Source organism: Biomphalaria glabrata, chromosome 7 (assembly GCF_947242115.1).
Source record: "Biomphalaria glabrata chromosome 7, xgBioGlab47.1, whole genome shotgun sequence".
Classification (NCBI taxonomy): domain Eukaryota; kingdom Metazoa; phylum Mollusca; class Gastropoda; family Planorbidae; genus Biomphalaria; species Biomphalaria glabrata.
In genome coordinates this window covers 35,596,588-35,618,554 of record NC_074717.1, presented here as the reverse complement: position 1 = coordinate 35,618,554, position 21,967 = coordinate 35,596,588, and the positions used below count along the sequence as shown (strand labels likewise).

The following is a 21,967-nucleotide window of genomic DNA, read 5'->3' as shown; positions in this document are numbered from 1 at the left end:
GTTTTTCATCATCCCATCATTCATCTAGCCAACAAGGGGTATAACTCATATTTAAAACTTTAAAAAAAAATTAGCACCCCTGATTGAGAGCATTAAGCAGATCTTCGCACTGCCTTGAGCTGGGCTATAACATTCCTAGAGCCGGGCGACAGACGTCTTTGGACCGGAACACATACGTTCAAACTTAGAATAATGCTAAACATTTCAGCTAAGTCCCAAACCCCTTAGAATTTAAAAAAAAAATAATTAAAAAAAATTAAATAATATATTCTCTTCAATTATTCAACCATGAAAAAAAAAAGATAAATAAAAAAGTAACTATATTTATCATATATATGCGGCCGGCTGTTTCAGGCGAAGAATGGACATGGTAGCCATCTTTGAGTTCCTTGGAAATGTGATTGTACTCGTCTTTGGGCACGAAGAAGGATCCATGTCTAATACTGAAAGTTACAATTTGAAATATTTTTGTGACGTTTTTACTTTGGATAACCAAAGAACACACACGCACATTTTTTTAGTCATTCGATTAGAAGTAGAGCAATAAATATCAAACTGTCTGGAGTGTTAAACTAAAGTCGTGATAGATCAGTTACTTTGACTTCTAAGATGATTAGTAACACTTTAGTCTAGAGAGAAAGAAAGAGAAGGGAAAAAAAAAAGGAAAAGTGGAGGGGGGGGGGGGCAACAAAGAGAAAAAAAAATAATTAGAATAGTAAATCATAATTAATTTTAAAAAATGTGTGTGTGTGTGCAAGTGGGGGTGAAAACAGAAATGTAAGGTAATTTTTTTTCTTTGTTTCACAAGTTTCAGGACGTCCCATCAGAAGTAAAGATAATTACGTCCTTGTCCAGACGTCCTGCAGACGTCAGGAGATGGCAACAGGCTGGGTTTAAACTCGGGACCACTGTGACGGAAGTCCTAAGCGCATACCACACGACTAGTTATACATGTTTAACTCAACTGTTCTCGGTATTTAGAAGAACAGGAGTTAAAGAGTTAAGTGAAATTCACTGGGACTTCTAAAAAAAAGATGTGTTAAAGGGACAGAAACCATATTGAGTGAGCAGAAGTGAGAGAATTTGCTTTATCATTGCTGAAAGTAGAAAGTATTCCGTCCAGCCCCACGCCATAGAAACTACTGTGGATAGTTGAGTCCAGGTCAGTTTGACCAATGACTTCCTGTTACAACCACATTTAGATTCTATTTATACAAGTCCGGTACAATTTTTGTAATGTAATTTCTTCCACACCCAATCTCGGATCAAGTTGAAATTTCGGACAACTATTTTTTGTACCTAACATAACAGCAATAAAAAAAAGACCCATTAGTTAATTATTGATCCTAACAAGTGTTAGGACCATAGCGCATTGAGTAGAAAGCTTCCGCTAAACAAAAACAAACAAAAAAACAACAAAAGTATAGGTAAAAATATATGTAATGGCAGAGATTTATTAGTGCTAGTCTAAATCTATTACAAATGTAATTACATGACTGATCCAAACTAATTGATAAAATAGCTTCCATTTTTAAAGTATTTTTTTTTAAAGTATTTTTTTAAAGTATTTTTCTTGTTTAAAAAATCGTTGTTGTTTAAATAAAAAACCAACACGTGTACTGTAGCATTGAATAAATCTAGAACCAACTATTTGTTTATCAGCGATTTTCTTTCAAGATTAACTTAACAATGTCAAGAATGCCAAATGAAGCTCTAATGCTGCCAGATGAAATGTTTCAAAACTTAACCTACAAACGGAAGACATTTGATTCCACAGAGCTAAACAATCCACTAACACTATCATGGGTACTTTAAAAAAAAAAAAAGCTCAACAATTCCTTTATACTGCACACCAGAGACACTAAAAAGTTATTTATTATTTTTCCGCTAATGATAAAATTCTCTGCTTACTTTAGTTGACTTTAGTGAACAAAATAATTACATAGCATGATGATATTTGTTTTGATATATTTTAGTTTAATAGATGATTCGACATCACTACATACCACTACATATTTTGTTGTTGTTAGTTTGCGTTTTGTTTTTCTATGTCAAACTAGACGGGCTATCATACACTCGACCAAACCGTAGCGTCCCTGGCGGGTGACTTTTGACTGTCCGTACTTTGTTAGGACAGACAATAATTGAATAACGTTAACTTATGGGATAGGCTGAGGAACCAGTTAAGTTGATCGCTTGTGTGGGCAGCATAGATTGAAAAAGCAGACAGACAATAAAGTTAGAAAACAAAAACAAAACAAAATACGTTTAAAAGGCATAGGAAATAAGAGACAGCGTCAAGCAGACATCCTTGTCATTTCTCTAAATGTCTTTCATCTTAAAAACGGTAAGTTTCTTTAACATTTCTTATAGAGGAGGGGTGGGGAGGAATCGTTACAGCGTCGTGCGAATGTCATGGATATCACAGCCGGGGCGATAGTAGGGTGGAGAACGCCCGCTTTTGATGAGATGGTATGGGATGGGGTTTAATTCCCACAATGCACTAACCAGACGTTGGGTCAATATCAAGAAACAGTTGCACTGTGAGGAAGTAGAGGCGGAATTGGTTTGAGGGTGGGGCGTTTAGAGAAAGTACGTGTGTCATAACTGTATGTATATGAGTACAACATTAATAGACAATGTCCACAAGAATAAACATAAAAGATATGCATCCTAAAGGCGTTAACATTTTAACATTACACTTGGCCTTTGGCTTAATGATTGTCTGGGAGGCTTAACAATGGCGTGGGAGGCTTAATATGTGTTTGGAAAGATTAATGATTGTCATGGAGACTTAAAGATTTTGTGTGTGTGTCTGTGTGTAGGATGGGGTAAATAATTTGGAGTGGGCTTAGTGATTGTATGGGAGGCTTAAAGATTGTGTGAGAGGCTTAAAGATTGTGCGAGAGGCTTGAAGATTGTCTGGGGATTAGATTGTGAGTTTGATATACTGGGCTTTTATACCATGTAGCTTTCTGATTACATTGCGCCTCTATCAATGAATGCTGAGAGGCTTGAGTGTCTTTCAAAGGAGGCATGCGATGACGTCTTCATGATCAGCTACGAAGGGAGGTGCTGTCTTGTGACGAAATAAAGGAGGGAGGACTATACGTCTACTTCTGTCTCCATTTCCACCGGAAGGTACAGCACGACAAGACGGTAATGATAGACAGGTCTCTAAGGAGAAGGCTATATTTTAAACCGCTATGCCAAAGTCAATCATGCATGACACTCATCTGTATTCCCAACCGAAGGTGATAAGTCGACATAGCACTTCATCGTAAATAATTCCGTTAGTTTCCTTCTCATCACAAAATCTTTGTATTTGAAGGATCTCTGTAGCAATACATCTATCTATATCAATCATGACATAGTCAACTAAATATAGCCACAGTCACGTGTCCAGACATGAGTAGATTAATTGCCCTTCTCTCTCCTACCCTGTTCAGGTATTTGTGTTTGTATGTTATTGATAAAGTAGATATGATCAAATGTAAACGTTCGAACTCTAGATTTAAAGATAAACAACGGACGTTCATCTCAATATATTAAGTTAGGTGCTGGGTTTCCAAAAATAAAAATTTGGGTTTAGGCAGCAGCCAATGTGAAGTCTATGTATTAAAAGAAGAAAAATCAAGAACGGAATGTTCATTATTATTGGGTGTGTAAGATAAAAGTTTCTCCTTAACATGTTAGTCGGTATCTCTGCAGACATTAACATATACATCTTCTTAATTTCTTTCAATTTGAAAGCCAATGTGTGTATAAGAGACAATCACAATGTGTATTCACAATTTCGAGGTGAGAATTAGGTTAAAAACTTAAAGTTAAGGAGTTCTGCAAAGACTTGATTTGGTTCCTCTGCAACGGATAAACCAGAAATGTATTTTACTGCAATAATTAACTTAATGTACTACTTATATAAAATATAAAAAAAATGTTTACTTCCCTTTGGCTCTATAAGCCAACAGACAAGGCAAATGCCACACACAGTCGCTCAAATATACACAAATACATAGATCTAATTGACAATGCAACCAATTTTGGATTCTGATGATTTCTTTGAAAAAAGAATAAGTGTAATGCCCCTTTTTAAATTTTGTACTATGTTGTTCTATCTGGACGCAAAATTATTCCCATGGTAGACCTTCCGTCAATAAGGCGGGATCCAGTAAAAGTTAATTTACATGTGAACTTGGAGACAGAAGAGTACATTTTAATATAGAGATAAATATGTAACTAACCTTCAATAGCCAAGAGGTCTTTGTGGTCAGCGTCCAAGAGGTCAAGGTCGATCTCTTTACATTCGTCGCTAGCAGATAATGTCCGGTTGTCGGGAATGTCTTGAGTGACGATGGTGGTGATGCGGGAAGCATTGCAGGTGGTGGATGTTGCCGACATGGCCGTGGATGACGCCGCCGCCGTCGTGACTGAGGATGTCGCCGACATGGCGATAGGGGACGATGTGGAGATGCATGTCTGAGGGGAGGGGGTCAACCAAGATGTGGTGGTGGTGGGGATAACCTGGACAGTGGTGCAGGCCGTGGTCTCTTCTTTTCTCTGGGACAAAGGAGTGGCTGGGTTTGCTCTGTCGGAAACGTCTCGTGGAATTTCTTGGGAGACATCTCCAAAGTCTTTGACATCATCGTTCTGCCTGCTTCCAGCGGAAATTTCCTCCCCGGAAGCGGGAGAGCTGTTTTTGCCTGTCTCCGCGCTGCTTGAAGGAGCGACAGAGGCGTCGGCCGTAGCCATGCCGGACGAGAGGGGCAATTCGACCATGGACATAAGCCTCTGGATGCCCTCCGGAGCCACGTTGTGTTTGTTAATGAGGTGCTCTTCCAGAGGCCCCGCCCCTGAGCACTCATGCCTGCACAGTGGGCACAAAATGCATTTTACAGCTTCCGCCGCTGATCTGGCAGCCCCGGCGGGAGAGGACGGAGACCCGTGGCTGCTCTGTTGATGCGCCGCTGCTCCGTGGTTGGACTGGAGATAGTGATCGTTGCAAGGGCGAGCCTCCGATTTTCTGCCTAAATGAAGGACCCCGCTGGTGTCAGGACTGCTAGAGATTCTGTTGGTCAGAGAATGTGCCTGCGTGATGTCTGCAATAGCATCAAAGACAATAATTAGCAAAAAAAACAAATGTAAAATACGTTACAAGTCTACACAACTTTTGTTTAAACTTTGAAAGTGAATTTAAATGGCTCTACCATCTACTTTATCTGCTATCATCACTGGACATTTACTACTTATACTGGACACCTATCACTAATATTAGTGATCCTATCAAGACTATATAGACTAGGATTTTTATTTTCGGGATCTTTGGGCGCCTCTGAGACCACCCAGCTCTAATAGGTACCTGACATTAGTTGGAGAAAAGGAAAGGTGGTTAGTTTTTGTGCTGGTCGCATGGCACCATTGTTAACCGTAGGCCACGGAAACAGATGACCTTTACATCATTTGCCCTATAGAGCACAAAGTCTGAAAGGGGGACCTTTATTTGTACTTTTATCACTAGTATTGCACACCTAGCACTATTATTGGGCATCTAACACTACCACAGTACAAATACCACTTATGTTGATCGCCTACTACTAGCATTAGACACAAACTACTAAAAAGCTGGATACCATTCACTAACACCGAACTACTAAGCAATACACCTACCATTAACACGCACATATATGAATTAGATTGATTTTTTTTTTTTGTTAAATGCTAATTTCTGATTCGGATTCTCAAACTTAATTACGAAGTTACAAAAAAAAACAACAAATACACAAATAAAAAACCAGAAAGATTTCATTCTATCTGTTTAATCAGGTTTATTAATTATGTTTTAAATTACATTGGATACACAAAACGTTTCACGAACTGCTTATCGAGTTTCCATCTGTTCGCAAGAGTCCGAGTCTATTAATGTACCGCAGATAAAACATAAATTAAATTGTTCATCAAAAACTGATCTGATTTCACCAGGATATCACATGACATTTAACTTCGCTACCAATGCACGAATAAGATACAAAAAAAAATTAGTTTTAATGTTTATTGTTTGTCTCTTTTTTTAACAGAAAGAAATTCAGTCCCATCATTCCAATATCAATATCTTTCCAATTAAATACAAACACGGCATTGCGACATAATGGACATCATCTTTCTCTTCCTTTGGTCAACTTCACTTAAAAGGCCACGGGTAGATACTGCCCAGTAGGGAAGTGGTCAAATCGGAATCCGTCCAAGCGTTTATCTAGCTCAGAAAAATGAAGGCTGTTGAGAATGTAGTCACCACTTGTCCCCTTCGTTAGCCATTGGCCGAAGAAACATTTAACTGTACAGAGTCTGCCCATAGAATGCCAGCCGTCGAAGGGAAACATGGGATAGACTAGACTAGAATATATATTGGATGACTTCATAACTTTAATAAGCAGAAAAATGTAGAAACATTTTAACAAATGTGGTGTGTGTGAGATCTGATTGTACCCCCATTCATTTGAAAACACAGGAATGGTCCAAAGTACAAGAGGTGGTAAACGGTTAGACGCCACTTACTGAATGCATAAAGACACATTTTAATTGTAGACATTTTACTACACAATGACTCCTTGACATGTTCACATCATTGTTAAAGCACTCTATTGAAATAAAATGTACTTTAAACACACACATAGAGACAAACATTTTTACTTTTACTAATTATGTTCCCCCCCCCCCCCCCCCCAATGTTAACTTCTCAACAATTAGTTGACCAGAGAGAACAATAAACAAAGTAAAGTTCAAGCCAAACTGACAGAATCCTAGAGACTACAATCTTTACAGTAAACAATAAATACAGTTAAAAAAAAAACTTAGAAAAATCCATCGTTAACACTTTGATAATTGTTTTCACTTTTTTTTTTCATTTCATGTTTTCTTAAGATCTTCTCCGTCTCCACCATTCTGGTTTTTTTTCTTCTTCAGCTGGTAACTAAATTTCATTTAATTAGTTTCCTATTTCAAATTGCGACTCAGTGCGCATGCGCTGAAGTAAATAAATGACTTTCCGATAATGTCACGTTATAATAGCTTAAAGGGGGGAAAAAATCAGAACGAGGCTATCAGACCAAATTGAAAGCCGCGTATACCTTTTTTTTTCTTCTTCATCTATAATTGACTGTCATTTTCTTTAATTTCAATACAAAATATTTATCTTAAGCTTTTTTTATTTTTTCGTTTACCAAAGATAGAAATCCCCCCCCCTCCCGTACTCTCCTATAATTGTCTGTTTAAATTAAGGTAGGTGGGGATGGGGGGAAGGAGAGAAATAATCGACTACGTTGCCCACAGACGTCTGATAATGCCGCTAAAACGATATTAATGGTTACAATTACAGTACTCGGTGGGGGTAGGATAGAAATCGATTACAATACTTAGCTTTAATGTTTCCTTCTTGAGCAAGTTCTTCACGATACTGTACGATGAGTGAGATGAAAGGGGAGAGGAACGAGAGAGAGAGAGAGAGGACAGAATGGGATGGGAGCCTGTAATAATCGTTCATTTTGAAAACAAGCTCATTTCCTCATGACATCAAAATTTAATAAGCCTTTGGATGGCAATTTCAAGTGTCGTCTGCGACCCACAACACCATCGAAACAATTTGTCGGACGATTACAATCCCAATAAGCGATTACAATCCCAATAAGCGATTACAATCTTAAGAATTTTAAGATAATTAAATGCCATTCTATGATGGGGAAAAAGGAAAAGGGGGTGCCGGTATCTGAATACAAGAAAAAAAAATGTTTGTATGTTTGTCAAAGAAACTCCCTGGGATGTTCTAATTTTCAGAAATACCAAATGTATGTATTCGAAACATTTACAACATGTGTAAACAGAATCGGTGAGAATGACGTGTCATCAAACTATTTATAGATACACAGTCATGTGACGTTTGTTTGAGCTCAATTTGGACTTAAGCGCGGGAATAATTCAGAGAGATGAACAAGTTAAATATGAACATCCTTACGTTACGATCAGCATTAGAAGCCAACATTAGACCTAGATTCTAGAGACTTTGCCTGTTTAAAACGTCTTTGAACCACGGGAAGTATTTTTTTAAAAATGCTGGTTTCGCTTTATGTTATGGCAGAGGACGTACGTCGTCAGAAGTGTTTTAACAATTAGTTTTATTCATGAGATATTTCTTACAATAGATGCATTCATTAAATAGTTCCTGCAATTGTCAATAGATGCATTCATTAAATAGTTCCTGCAATTGTCAATAGATGCATTCATTAAATAGTTCCTGCAATTGTCAATAGATGCATTCATTAAATAGTTCCTGCAATTGTCAATAGATGCATTCATTAAATAGTTCCTGCAATTGTCAATAGATGCATTCATTAAATAGTTCCTGCAATTGTCAATAGATGCATTCATTAAATAGTTCCTGCAATTGTCAATAGATGCATTCATTAAATAGTTCCTGCAATTGTCAATAGATGCATTCATTAAATAGTTCCTGCAATTGTCAATAGATGCATTCATTAAATAGTTCCTGCAATTGTCAATAGATGCATTCATTAAATAGTTCCTGCAATTGTCAATAGATGCATTCATTAAATAGTTCCTGCAATTGTCAATAGATGCATTCATTAAATAGTTCCTGCAATTGTCAATAGATGCATTCATTAAATAGTTCCTGCAATTGTCAATAGATGCATTCATTAAATAGTTCCTGCAATTGTCAATAGATGCATTCATTAAATAGTTCCTGCAATTGTCAATAGATGCATTCATTAAATAGTTCCTGCAATTGTCAATAGATGCATTCATTAAATAGTTCCTGCAATTGTCAATAGATGCATTCATTAAATAGTTCCTGCAATTGTCAATAGATGCATTCATTAAATAGTTCCTGCAATTGTCAATAGATGCATTCATTAAATAGTTCCTGCAATTGTCAATAGATGCATTCATTAAATAGTTCCTGCAATTGTCAATAGATGCATTCATTAAATAGTTCCTGCAATTGTCAATAGATGCATTCATTAAATAGTTCCTGCAATTGTCAATAGATGCATTCATTAAATAGTTCCTGCAATTGTCAATAGATGCATCCTGCAACTGTCAAAAGATTTATCCTGAAATAGTCAAGAGACTTAACCTGCAATTGTCAAGAGATTTATACTGCAATTGTCAATAGGTTTATACTGCAATTGTCAAGAGATTTATCCTGCAATAGTCAAGAGATTTATCCAGCAATTGTCAAGAGATCTATCCTGCAATTGTCAAGAGATTTATACTGCAATTGTCAAGAGGTTTATACTGCAATTGTCAAGAGATTTATCTTGCAATAGTCAAGAGATTTATCCAGCAATTGTCAAGAGATCTATCCTGCAATTGTCAAGAGATTTATCCTACAATAGTCAAGAGTCAAGAGATTTATCCTGCAATTGTCAAGAGATCTATCCTGCAATAGTTGCATTCATGAGATTCTTCCGATTACCATCTACTGTGATTACCTTTAGGCAGGAGGCGGCCTATTGAGTGATGAGTCGTAAAAATGTGTATGTGTGTACGTCAGCGGGGAAAGTTAGGGATAGCGTACAAGGATTGCGGAGCTAACTCTTGCAGTCAGTATATCGGTAAATGATTTCCCCTAGCCAGAAAACTGCATGCACATCGATTTGGTGATTAAAACAAGCAATAAGTCAACAAATGAATTCACCAGCTCTGAACAGGGGAATCGCTTACAAGTGTGTGCTTAGGAATTGTACAACGAGAAAACTTTAAAATAAATAAATAGACCAAAATATAAAAAATCCTTTTTTTTTAACAAAAAAAAAAAAAGCTTATCTAAGGGGAAGAACTCCACACATACAACAATATATTTCAGTAACGATGAAGTTATTTCTTGATATTAAACAAAATAATTAATTACCAATACTTAGCCTTTTTCAGTCGCGAAGCGACTATGGGTCATCTCACGAAAATGAGCTGAATGCCTGGGCATTAGCTGTGGTCATGCAGCAGATGTATTCAAAGGAACGTCAAGTGGCGATATAGTTTCAACTTGATCCGAGAAAAGTGTGTGGGAGATTAATAGCATGTACAATTATTTAAGGGGACCAAACCCTACATATTTGTGAATACTGAAGGAGTGCTTTCCCTTGTTGGTATCAAACCAAATAATTAATTACCCGTTATAAATTTAATAATTTTCTTTTAATTTGATTCATGTCTTGTGCAAGTCTAAACATACTCGAACAATGAGTGTTGGAGAAATAGCGTGTACAAACTTTTTACCAGACAGAGTGAATTGATATAAGATTTGTAAAAAAAAAAAAAAAAAAACAACTTTTGAAAAAAAAATGTTTATATTACGTGTAATTGTATCAATTAGTTTGGATCAGTCATGTAATTAAATTTGTAATAGATCTAGACTAGCGATAATAAATCTGTGCAATTAGAAATATTTTTACCAATTGTTTTTGTTTGGCCCAATATCACGCTTTTAAATTTCTCAACGCGCTACGATCCCATCATTTGTCTGGACCAGTTGGGGAAGAGGTTGAGTGGGGGAGGGGGGGGGGTATTTTGGTCAATGTTATCGTGTGCGCATAAAAAAAACACAACAACATGTTCAGCCAGGGCTTACGCCTATTTAGGGGAACTAATTCAACTTATACCACCACATCTGTCAAGTACGATTTCTTTCCCTAGATCAAGATAACAAACAAAATAATTAATTACCAATAGTTAATTAATTAACTGGTTAATGTTTTATTGATTCTTGTGTTGTCATGTAAAAGAAAAAAATTTGAGCGAAATTTCAGCTTGATCCGAAACAGGGTGTGGGAGAAATAACGTGTACAAAACTTTTTACCAGACAGACAGAGTGAGTCGATGTAAGCTTTGTAATGACCAAAATACCAATTTGTAAATTATCTTAAGCGACTAAAATAGATAAAAATCAAAATGCCTAAACTGTCACAGGAAAAAAATAAATATGTACAAAATGACAGAATGGTGGGGGACGTTTGTTGCTGTTTGAAAAGCTCTGGAGCGCAAGAACAACCCAAGACTTGGTCTCTTGTGCACATGTAACAACCAGAACACGTTTCCCGGATCTATAAATCAATGTTGACACGTAGACTTCTGCTTCTAGAACTAGATCTACAAAGATGAATAGCGCAAAATCATAAGAAAAAAATCCAAAATTTGGGAGAATAGAAAACAGAAGTAAAATCTGCATTCTCGCGCTAGATCACGTGGTCAGACCTTTGTGGAAATCTTAATGAAAAAAATGTAGAATGAATCTGGTCAAAAAAAACAGTGACACCCAGGTTACAGAGATAGCCCCAACTGAAGAGTGACACCCAGGTTACAGAGATAGCCACAACTGAAGAGTGACACCCAGGTTACAGAGATAGCCCCAACTGAAGAGTGACACCCAGGTTACAGAGATAGCCACAACTGAAGAGTGACACCCAGGTTACAGAGATAGCCACAACTGAAGAGTGACAACCAGGTTACAGAGATAGCCACAACTGAAGAGTGACACCCAGGTTACAGAGATAGCCACAACTGAAGAGTGACACCCAGGCTACAGAGATAGCCACAACTGAAGAGTGACACCCAGGTTACAGAGATAGCCCCAACTGAAGAGTGACACCCAGGTTACAGAGATAGCCACAACTGAAGAGTGACACCCAGGTTACAGAGATAGCCCCAACTGAAGAGTGACACCCAGGTTACAGAGATAGCCCCAACTGAAGAGTGACACCCAGGTTACAGAGATAGCCACAACTGAAGAGTGACACCCAGGTTACAGAGATAGACCCAACTGAAGAGTGACACCCAGGTTACAGAGATAGCCCCAACTGAAGAGTGACACCCAGGTTACAGAGATAGCCACAACTGAAGAGTGACAACCAGGTTACAGAGATAGCCACAACTGAAGAGTGACACCCAGGTTACATAGATAGCCACAACTGAAGAGTGACATCCAGGTTACAGAGATAGCCCCAACTGAAGAGTGACACCCAGGTTACAGAGATAGCCCCAACTGAAGAGTGACACCCAGGTTACAGAGATAGCCACAACTGAAGAGTGACACAGAGACTGGAAAGGTTGTAGAAAGTTTATATTTTGAAATATGCAAATACTTGTTAGTAAATGGAATATTATTTATTTTTTAAAGTTTAATTCGTTATTGTTTTTGCTTTTAATTGCAGATATTAAAAAAAGGAGTGATTTCTCTTGATTCCCTACGAGTGTATGTCATGTGAGGACTAAAAAAAAAAGGGGCATAACAGAAAAAGAAAATAGACTCGGTGAAAAGTTCATCGTAAAAATCAATGTCGTAAAGTTTTGTTTTTATGCGTCTGTTTCAAACGACATTTGTCTTCATTAAACTCTGGGAGACTTAAGAAAGGGGGAGGGGGGAGAAGTCTTTTGATAAAGAAAGTGACAAGCACAAAAAATTTAATTAAAATGTTTCCCCCTCCGTGGCCACCACATGTCGCCATCACCTGAAACACTGAACGAGTCACAATAAAGCTGCGCCTACAGAGGGATAAATAGAAGGGGCACATAACAAAAAGGATAAATTCGATTTACTTCTGTATCAGTGACACGGGATATTTGGGAGAAATTAGGCCACGGTCTTTTCATTAATGTCTAACTTGGAAGAAAAACAGCAGATTTAGGGAAACATTTTTTTTCCTCTAAATTTTGGACTGCAAAAGACTTTTCTAGACAGCTGAACTTGAAAACTTCTTTTGCCTTCCAATATTTAGAAACACTATTCTGCAAGACTTTGTATTCATTTTAGCAAAACTAATTTTAGTATAATTATTTTTTCATCTTATAGTAGAAAGTCGATTATCCTGAGCGTCGGCAGGAATACACTATAGTCCTAATAAACGAATGCGGAATATTATAAACGGTCTTTACAACAAAATTATAAAGAAAATTTATATGGTGGTATCTCACCGTACTTATAACATAAAATTCAAGTAAGAGGGGAACAAAGCGTCGTAAGTAGTAGCCTACCAATATATATATATATGAAGAGAAACAATGGCTTATCTTTCGGTGCACAACAGCAAGACTACTTAAATACCGTACTGTCAAATAAAAACAAAAAAGGCAGGCCGGGCATTTGACGTTCCGGAAAACTTACGTCCTGATAAACGACGTTCTATTGCATTTAAATTTGTATGACGATTCGAACTAACCACAATGCCAGGGAAGTGCTTATGAAAATAGAATGTAGCCTCTTATAGTATTTATTGTTAGTTTCAAAATTTTCTCTCTACAAAGTATAAAGCGGACTAATCAGTCAAGTACAATTTCTTCCCCTTGTTTTTTTTCCTTGTTTAAATCGGTTCTTGCTTTGTCAGGTTGAAACAAAGAATCGTTCAAATTTTCAGCTTGATCCGAGATTGGGTGTGGGAGAAATGACGTATACAGACGTTTAGCAGGCCAAAGAGAGCGAGAGTTGATATACATTTTCGTAAAACTGTGGTTTAACATTTAAAATAAAAACAAAGAAAAAGATAAATTCATTATATAAGTTTTTCATTATGTAGTTCAGAATTTTTCAATATATATTTATTTACTAAGGCCAGGCTACTGTCAATAATCTCTATGGGCCTACCAGAGTAGTTAGTCCTTGGATTAGCTCGTTGTGCTATCCATCCAATGGTTCAAATAAGAACTAGATTTTTAAGTCTTGAGGTCATAATAACAAATAGTTGAAGAGCTGCTGTTGCTGCAACATGTACCAGTCTCTCCGACCCCCCCCCCCCCCCATCTCTCCCTTAACTAACAAAGTGTTCTTAAAGCAAAGATCTGACCTCCCTTACACTCACCCCCCCCACCCCCCATTTGACGTTCTAATACTGTCGTCATATAGCAGCAATTAGGACAGTCCTCGCCAATAGAAGCATATAGCAGCAATTAGGACAGTCCTCGCCAATAGAAGCATATAGCAGCAATTAGGGCAGTCCTCGCCAATAGAAGCATATAGCAGCAATTAGGACAGTCCTCGCCAATAGAAGCATATAGCAGCAATTAGGGCAGTCCTCGCCAATAGAAGCATATAGCAGCAATTAGGGCAGTCCTCGCCAATAGAAGCATATAGCAGCAATTAGGGCAGTCCTCGCCAATAGAAGCATATAGCAGCAATTAGGACAGTCCTCGCCAATAGAAGCATATAGCAGCAATTAGGGCAGTCCTCGCCAATAGAAGCATATAGCAGCAATTAGGGCAGTCCTCGCCAATAGAAGCATATAGCAGCAATTAGGGCAGTCCTCGCCAATAGAAGCATATAGCAGCAATTAGGGCAGTCCTCGCCAATAGAAGCATATAGCAGCAATTAGGACAGTCCTCGCCAATAGAAGCATATAGCAGCAATTAGGGCAGTCCTCGCCAATAGAAGCATATAGCAGCAATTAGGGCAGTCCTCGCCAATAGAAGCATATAGCAGCAATTAGGGCAGTCCTCGCCAATAGAAGCATATAGCAGCAATTAGGACAGTCCTCGCCAATAGAAGCATATAGCAGCAATTAGGACAGTCCTCGCCAATAGAAGCATATAGCAGCAATTAGGACAGTTCTCGCCAATAGAAGCATATAGCAGCAATTAGGGCAGTCCTCGCCAATAGAAGCATATAGCAGCAATTAGGACAGTCCTCGCCAATAGAAGCATATAGCAGCAATTAGGGCAGTCCTCGCCAATAGAAGCATATAGCAGCAATTAGGACAGTCCTCGCCAATAGAAGCATATAGCAGCAATTAGGGCAGTCCTCGCCAATAGAAGCATATAGCAGCAATTAGGACAGTCCTCGCCAATAGAAGCATATAGCAGCAATTAGGACAGTCCTCGCCAATAGAAGCATATAGCAGCAATTAGGACAGTCCTCGCCAATAGAAGCATATAGCAGCAATTAGGGCAGTCCTCGCCAATAGAAGCATATAGCAGCAATTAGGACAGTCCTCGCCAATAGAAGCATATAGCAGCAATTAGGGCAGTCCTCGCCAATAGAAGCATATAGCAGCAATAAGGACAGTCCTCGCCAATAGAAGCATATAGCAGCAATTAGGACAGTCCTCGCCAATATAAGCATATAGCAGCAATTAGGACAGTCCTCGCCAATAGAAGCATATAGCAGCAATTAGGACAGTCCTCGCCAATAGAAGCATATAGCAGCAATTAGGACAGTCCTCGCCAATAGAAGCATATAGCAGCAATTAGGGCAGTCCTCGCCAATAGAAGCATATAGCAGCAATTAGGGCAGTCCTCGCCAATAGAAGCATATAGCAGCAATTAGGGCAGTCCTCGCCAATAGAAGCATATAGCAGCAATTAGGGCAGTCCTCGCCAATAGAAGCATATAGCAGCAATTAGGGCAGTCCTCGCCAATAGAAGCATATAGCAGCAATTAGGACAGTCCTCGCCAATAGAAGCATATAGCAGCAATTAGGACAGTCCTCGCCAATAGAAGCATATAGCAGCAATTAGGACAGTCCTCGCCAATAGAAGCATATAGCAGCAATTAGGACAGTCCTCGCCAATAGAAGCATATAGCAGCAATTAGGACAGTCCTCGCCAATAGAAGCATATAGCAGCAATTAGGACAGTCCTCGCCAATAGAAGCATATAGCAGCAATTAGGACAGTCCTCGCCAATAGAAGCATATAGCAGCAATTAGGGCAGTCCTCGCCAATAGAAGCATATAGCAGCAATTAGGGCAGTCCTCGCCAATAGAAGCATATAGCAGCAATTAGGGCAGTCCTCGCCAATAGAAGCATATAGCAGCAATTAGGGCAGTCCTCGCCAATAGAAGCATATAGCAGCAATTAGGGCAGTCCTCGCCAATAGAAGCATATAGCAGCAATTAGGACAGTCCTCGCCAATAGAAGCATATAGCAGCAATTAGGGCAGTCCTCGCCAATAGAAGCATATAGCAGCAATTAGGGCAGTCCTCGCCAATAGAAGCATATAGCAGCAATTAGGACAGTCCTCGCCAATAGAAGTTTCAAACGAATTGAGGCTAGCTCAAGTCTCGTAATTTGTACACGCGTATAAAAAAAAAAAAGCTTGAGGAGGTTTGGGAGGGCGGTGCTGGGGGGGGGGGGGGTGGAAGATGGAGGAGTAGATGTGTACTGTGTGCGGGTTATGAAAATTACAGCCATATGTCACCTCCCTCAATAATTATGTTCTTATATTTAATTAACATTAGCTGTTGGCTGTCGTTTAAGGAAAGGGGGAGGGAAAGAAAAGCAAAGGGGGGGGGGATGTTTGTTGTATAATTCTGTGTGTCACTACAGCCCTTACCCCCCTCCCCCCGCCCGCCTATTTCCAACCAAATGAGTAAAAAAAAAATGAATAACACAGGGCATTCGTTAGCTGGACAATTTATGACCAGCTGTGCACATAATTAAGACCTACATTACTTAAGATTATATGGTATTTGTGTTTAATTCTTAACGTGAGTATACTGGGTCATATTCAATAAACAACCGACCTAACCACTGATATGCATCTAATTGTATAAAAACAAACACTTTTTTTTTTTGTAAAAAAGGAGGGGTGTCTTTTTTAAATATAGATATCACAAATATCTCAATCTTAGATTAATTTTTATTGCAATGGTAGCTGGTAAGTTATTTAACAATTAAAAACATCATTAGCATATACCCACAGTAAACCTTATTTTATTTTGTTAGGAACGCCAAGTTTGGTTCTTGTACCACCTACTCACTTTAGTCTTTAGAAATGACCACGTGCTTGGGAGAACGTTTGCAGACATGACACAAATATGACTAAATTGTAATTTTAAAATAGGAGTAATTTGTTTACCAGGACTTGAACCCCAAGCGTCCATCTGAAGACAGCTGTCCACAGTGCTAAGCATGCCGGGATAGAAAGGAACAAAAAAAGCCTCACTCAGTGCTAAGTATTTCAATTCACGCCGGCCACGTGCGGACTCAATCTGTTACTCACTGTGACATTCGTGGAGGAAGGATATTGTCTCTCTCTGTGTCAAGGATGCAGTGTGACACAACATAATTAAAAAAACAAATTCTGGTCTCAATCGTCTTTATATCAAGCGAATCGTTCTCAGGTAATCCACTGAAAGGGTTTACACTCAGTAAATCACAGGCTACCACCTTGAAAGTACATTATTGTTCTACAAGGATACGAGAAAACGCTTCCATGGCAAATGGTGTACTATCAATGGTGTACTATCACAATTTCTTTGATCACAATCCTAAAGTATCTTAGTCTCTTTCGTATCTTATCTTATAAAATACAGACGTTACTTCAAAAAAAGAAGAGGACAACGTCGTACGCGCCATGCATGTTAACCAATGACTTCAATTCTGCCTAATCCATTTGGCGAAAAATAAATAAAATTTTCGTATCAAAAATATCTCATCTAAATTGAATCTAAAATTTAAAAAAAATTAAAAATAAAAGAGAATGCATATGAAGAAAACAAACCAACAGATTTTAACTTTTCCTATAGCGCCATTAGGCAAAAAAAAAAAAAAGGTATTCATTACAACCACATATATTGTAGCTAAGAATGAGTGTGAGACTGTTCCTACGCCTAAATAACAGTGGGGTAGTAATGCCCCCCAACACACAGTTCATTAGCACCTAGAAAGAAGAGAATAAAAGGAGGGGGGGGGGGATACGATTGAAAATTCTAGGCCATGGCGTAAATGTGTGTTCTTTTATCTTTTCTGTTTTAAGCGAAAAACACCTATCTGTATCAGCTCCCTCGTCCAGGCCCTCCTCCCTACGCTCATTATTTAGAAATTTGTGTTGAACAAAGGACGCTAAAATTTAATGTGTGTTACTTTAGCGGTATTAAGAGTTGACTCCCCGCCCTCTCGCTGGCCTTGAAAGCAATAAGGTGTTTTCACGCCCGATACCAAAGTTTTAGGATAAGACTTTCTACAGTTTTAGAAAGAAATGTTAAAAAAAGCTACGACTATACAGAAGTTTAGGTCTCAATCGCAAGCATGCCAGTGAAAGGCAGAGCGGGGGGAGGGCTGTGTTGGTGAGATCCGTACATTTCTAAGAGGTTTTATGGTAATCGTTTTGTGCAGTGTGGATACGAGGTTAGGGAAACGTGCAAAATCTATACGATATTGAGTTTCATTAACACTTCAATAGAAAGAGGGGCCAATATATGTTTTTGTTTACTCGTTGCTTTTGAAAAGTGTATTTTAAATCAATGAAATTAGGCTTGATACGTCACGTGGCGATAGGAGAGGAAACAAAATGTAAGTGGGGTGTGGGGGGGGGGGGCTGAAGAGAATGATTTATTACAAGTGATAAGTGTGTGACACGTGACTATGTTGTAAACGAGCGTGAGGAGAGGGCCGCAGTATCGGCCCTGGCCTTCATTGAGATCTAGTGTCCACGTCTTCATTGAGATCTAGTCATTGCAGCAGTGTAGATGTACTAACTAGATAGACGTCAATAGTGTAGCCTAGAATATGTACTCAGTGCTAGATGTCTTTGCCAATAAGTGTGGCAATAACTGAGAGATAACGACAGAGAATAAGAGAAGGAGAGAAGAGAGAGAGAGAGAATGAGGGTAAACATAATAAATGCATATTAAAAAATATATTTAAAAAAAACTAACAGGGAAAAAAACTATTAAAAAAGCGAATGAACATTTAAATAAATTTTAAACTAACGAAAGAAACGAAAATAAAATCAAAACTAGAAAATATACTCTCTGAAAACTAAAAGCCAGCTAATTAAAAAAAAAAATTACATAATTCACGATGAATTATCAATTCGAAGCAAGAAAAAAGTCTTTAAAATTCCTAAATTTTTAAAATACATATTTCGATGCAGAACTAGATCTTTGTTTATACTCTACAAAGTAGCCAATTGTTTTAGTCACGTGAACAACTTTTTCTGACACTGTCAAATGTGTTCGATCCTATCGATAGATTCCTACATACACAAACCCTAGATATCAGACGAAGGGAGTGTCCCCTGAAGGTTACTAGTTTCACAAACTCGACCTAATCAAATGCACAATAAATTTCTTGTGTGTACTCTTACAAATGTTTCTTACAATATCACAAAGACACATTTTCATTTCAAGTTTGTCGCACACACTTGTGAGAAATTGTGTCCAATTGTTGTAGCCTAGCCAATAAATAGTCCAGTGAGAGAAATGACTTTCAAAAGAACACACGCTGTGTCAACAAGAACTCGATCAGAAACTCTTCCAACTGATCCACTTGGCTGATGGCTTTTGTTAATAGATCATCGTAAGCTTTGGTGTACGCCTCGCCCAACTTCCCCCCTACCACCCCCACATCAGTAGATATCGGCGCCCCACCCCATCCCTGGCTCCCCATTATCACCTGCCCCCCACTCTTAAATCACATCTACTCACTCTTCCTCCTCTCTCATCATCCCCCCTCCCCCCCAACCAGTCCCGCTGATTCCCAACCCTTTAACCACTATTTAAAACTCACTGGTGTTTGCCACAGCAGAAATTTCAACCCAGGCCGCCACCACCCCACCCCCCCACCCGGCACTCTTTATTTCTTATTATATGTCATATTCAAGTTATCCACCCCCCCCCCCTTCCAACCCCCACTACCATACTAGAAAGTAAAGACTTATTACATTGGGGTTGATGGTGAAAGAAAACACAAATAATCACCGGCGTAGCTTTCTTAATGAGTAGCGACATCTAGCGAGGACGTTCTGTGCCGGGAAGAGAGGGAGAGAGACAACCCATGCTCAACCCGCCATGGAGACGATACAAGGATTGATTGAGTTTCAGGAGAAAGAGAAGACAAAACAAAAAAAAAATTGCCGTCGCTTGGCGGTGACTGGAAGACAAGACTTGCCCCCAGGTGTAAGGTAAGGTGGCACCGAGCAGAGCGCGAGGTTGAAGGCAGGCGATGAGTTTCACAGGTAGACACACACAAAGAAATGCAAAAAAACAATTTGTTCTTTACATGTGGACCAGGGGTTCCCAAAAAATAAAATAAATAAATAAAATTCAGCCCCTAAACTCCAGAAAACATTCCAAGGAGAAAGAAATGATGCCTTAGAACAAGCCTGTTATTTGTTTGATATCTACTGAACTAGCTCTGGACAAATACATTTCAGGGAGCATAGTTAGCCACTGGCGTAAAGCCATACATAGCAACCTTGATGTAAACAAAAGAAGAGGATTAATTGAAACAAAATGGCTGATCTATATAAATCATCTAAGTTGACATCACACAATGGCTGGTCTTAACATGAACAGTGTGTCAAAAGTCTTTAACTGAAAATATTGTCAAAAAGCCATAAAGGATTGGAACCAGTAAGCAATTTCATTAAAATGATTTTTTTTTGTATTTAAAAAGACTCTAGACAGTAGGTAATTTATCTATCAAAGAACATAGCACCTTGCTACCTAACATGGTACCCTGCTACCCAACATGGCACCTAGCTACCCAACATGGCACCTTGCTACCCAACATGGCACCTTGCTACCCAACATAGCACATTGCTACCCAACATGGCACCTAGCTACCAACATGGAACTCTGCTACCTAATATGGTACCTTGCTACCCAACATGGCACCTTGCTACCCAACAAGACACAGTAGTTTCTCATCATCATTGTATAATTGTAGAGGTAGATCTAATCTCGGAAAGTCAGAAGATTTCAAGTCGAAGACGACCCAACACCAGAGCTTTGGCTTCAGCCTAGACAAACATATTACCGAACCCATTTTGCAACAAAAGGGATAAAGGCAGCATCGATCTTACGTCGAGGGGCTAATAACTGCGAGCGTTTCAAGTGATGCGGATGGATTGAAGCGCTAACAATAATCACCATCATTTTTTTTTTAAATTTTTAAAGAAGAATTGAGCGCGAGACGGCGCTGTCATTTTAATGCCACTGTCATTATAGATGCCATAAGTGCTGAAATTTTCAATCGCAAGCCACAAGCCAAATATTAAGCTTGCAATAAAAAAAATATGTTTCTCTCTCTCTCTCTCTTTTTTAACTATATGTTTAAACTTCAAGACAACGCATTTGATACAACTTCATTATGCAAACACTGACATGTGGCGGAGAAATAATAAAAGAGTCTAAGAGTCAGTGACTGCGAATGGAGAGACACTTTGTAACAATAGTAGTAACATTGGGTTAGGGAGTGTGTGTGTGTGTTTCTATGGTGACAGTGGGAAGAGGTTAGCGATTGGTTGTGAATGATGCAACATAGGTGGTAATGTCGTCATCTGGTGATATTTGGACACATGAATCCAGAACGTGAGACTGAAAGGTTGTGTTATTGTAGTGAGTTTTATTTTTGTAAAAAGATATCATTGCTTAAGTCTACTACATGTATTTAATTTTATCACAAGTTGATTTAGTCTTTATTTGAAATAAACGTATATTTACAATTGTTCACAAGGAAATTATTCAAGTTAAGTTAAGTTTTATTAGTTAATATATATTACACCTACATGGGTTTAGTTGTCTACCAGCAGTTTGGTGCTACAGGTCAACGACCGGCAAACACATTGAAGTATCACAAGACAGAATCAATACAAGAGTTGGTATATGATGAACAAAATATGAAAAGTTATAGAACCAGGCCTGGTGTGCCATCAACTTTTGTTTGATTATGCTTGGTATTAGCGTCTCGAAGATGGACGAGTCCCTACTAAATAAACAATTCAACTACCAGACAACTCAGCTTCATTCAAATATTCTACGTGTATTAGGATTAGACAAATGAAATAAAATTGTCTTAGAAAAAGTTGAGATGGAGCACAATTATCAGCGCAAGGTACGCTTGAAATGCGTTTAAAAACAAAACGCAATTCTTCGAAAGAGTTTTATCCTGTTTTGCTGTCCAGCTTTCACGGGAGGCTTCATTATTTAAAAGAAAATTTGGACTTGGCAGAGGCTGGAGTTAAACTAG

General features: G+C 38.5%; 1 protein-coding gene across 10 annotated transcripts in view; it reads right to left on the bottom strand.

Moving 5' to 3' along the window:
• Positions 1 to 21,967, bottom strand: part of LOC106070043 (zinc finger homeobox protein 4-like) — a 309,151-nt gene that overhangs the window by 24,044 nt on the left and 263,140 nt on the right. For all 10 annotated transcript variants that reach the window (XM_056036650.1, XM_056036654.1, XM_056036652.1 and 7 more), the window contains one exon: positions 4,245 to 5,099. In XM_056036650.1, coding sequence (XP_055892625.1) covers positions 4,245 to 5,099 — 855 coding nt within the window. The remainder of the gene's footprint in view (positions 1 to 4,244; positions 5,100 to 21,967) is intronic.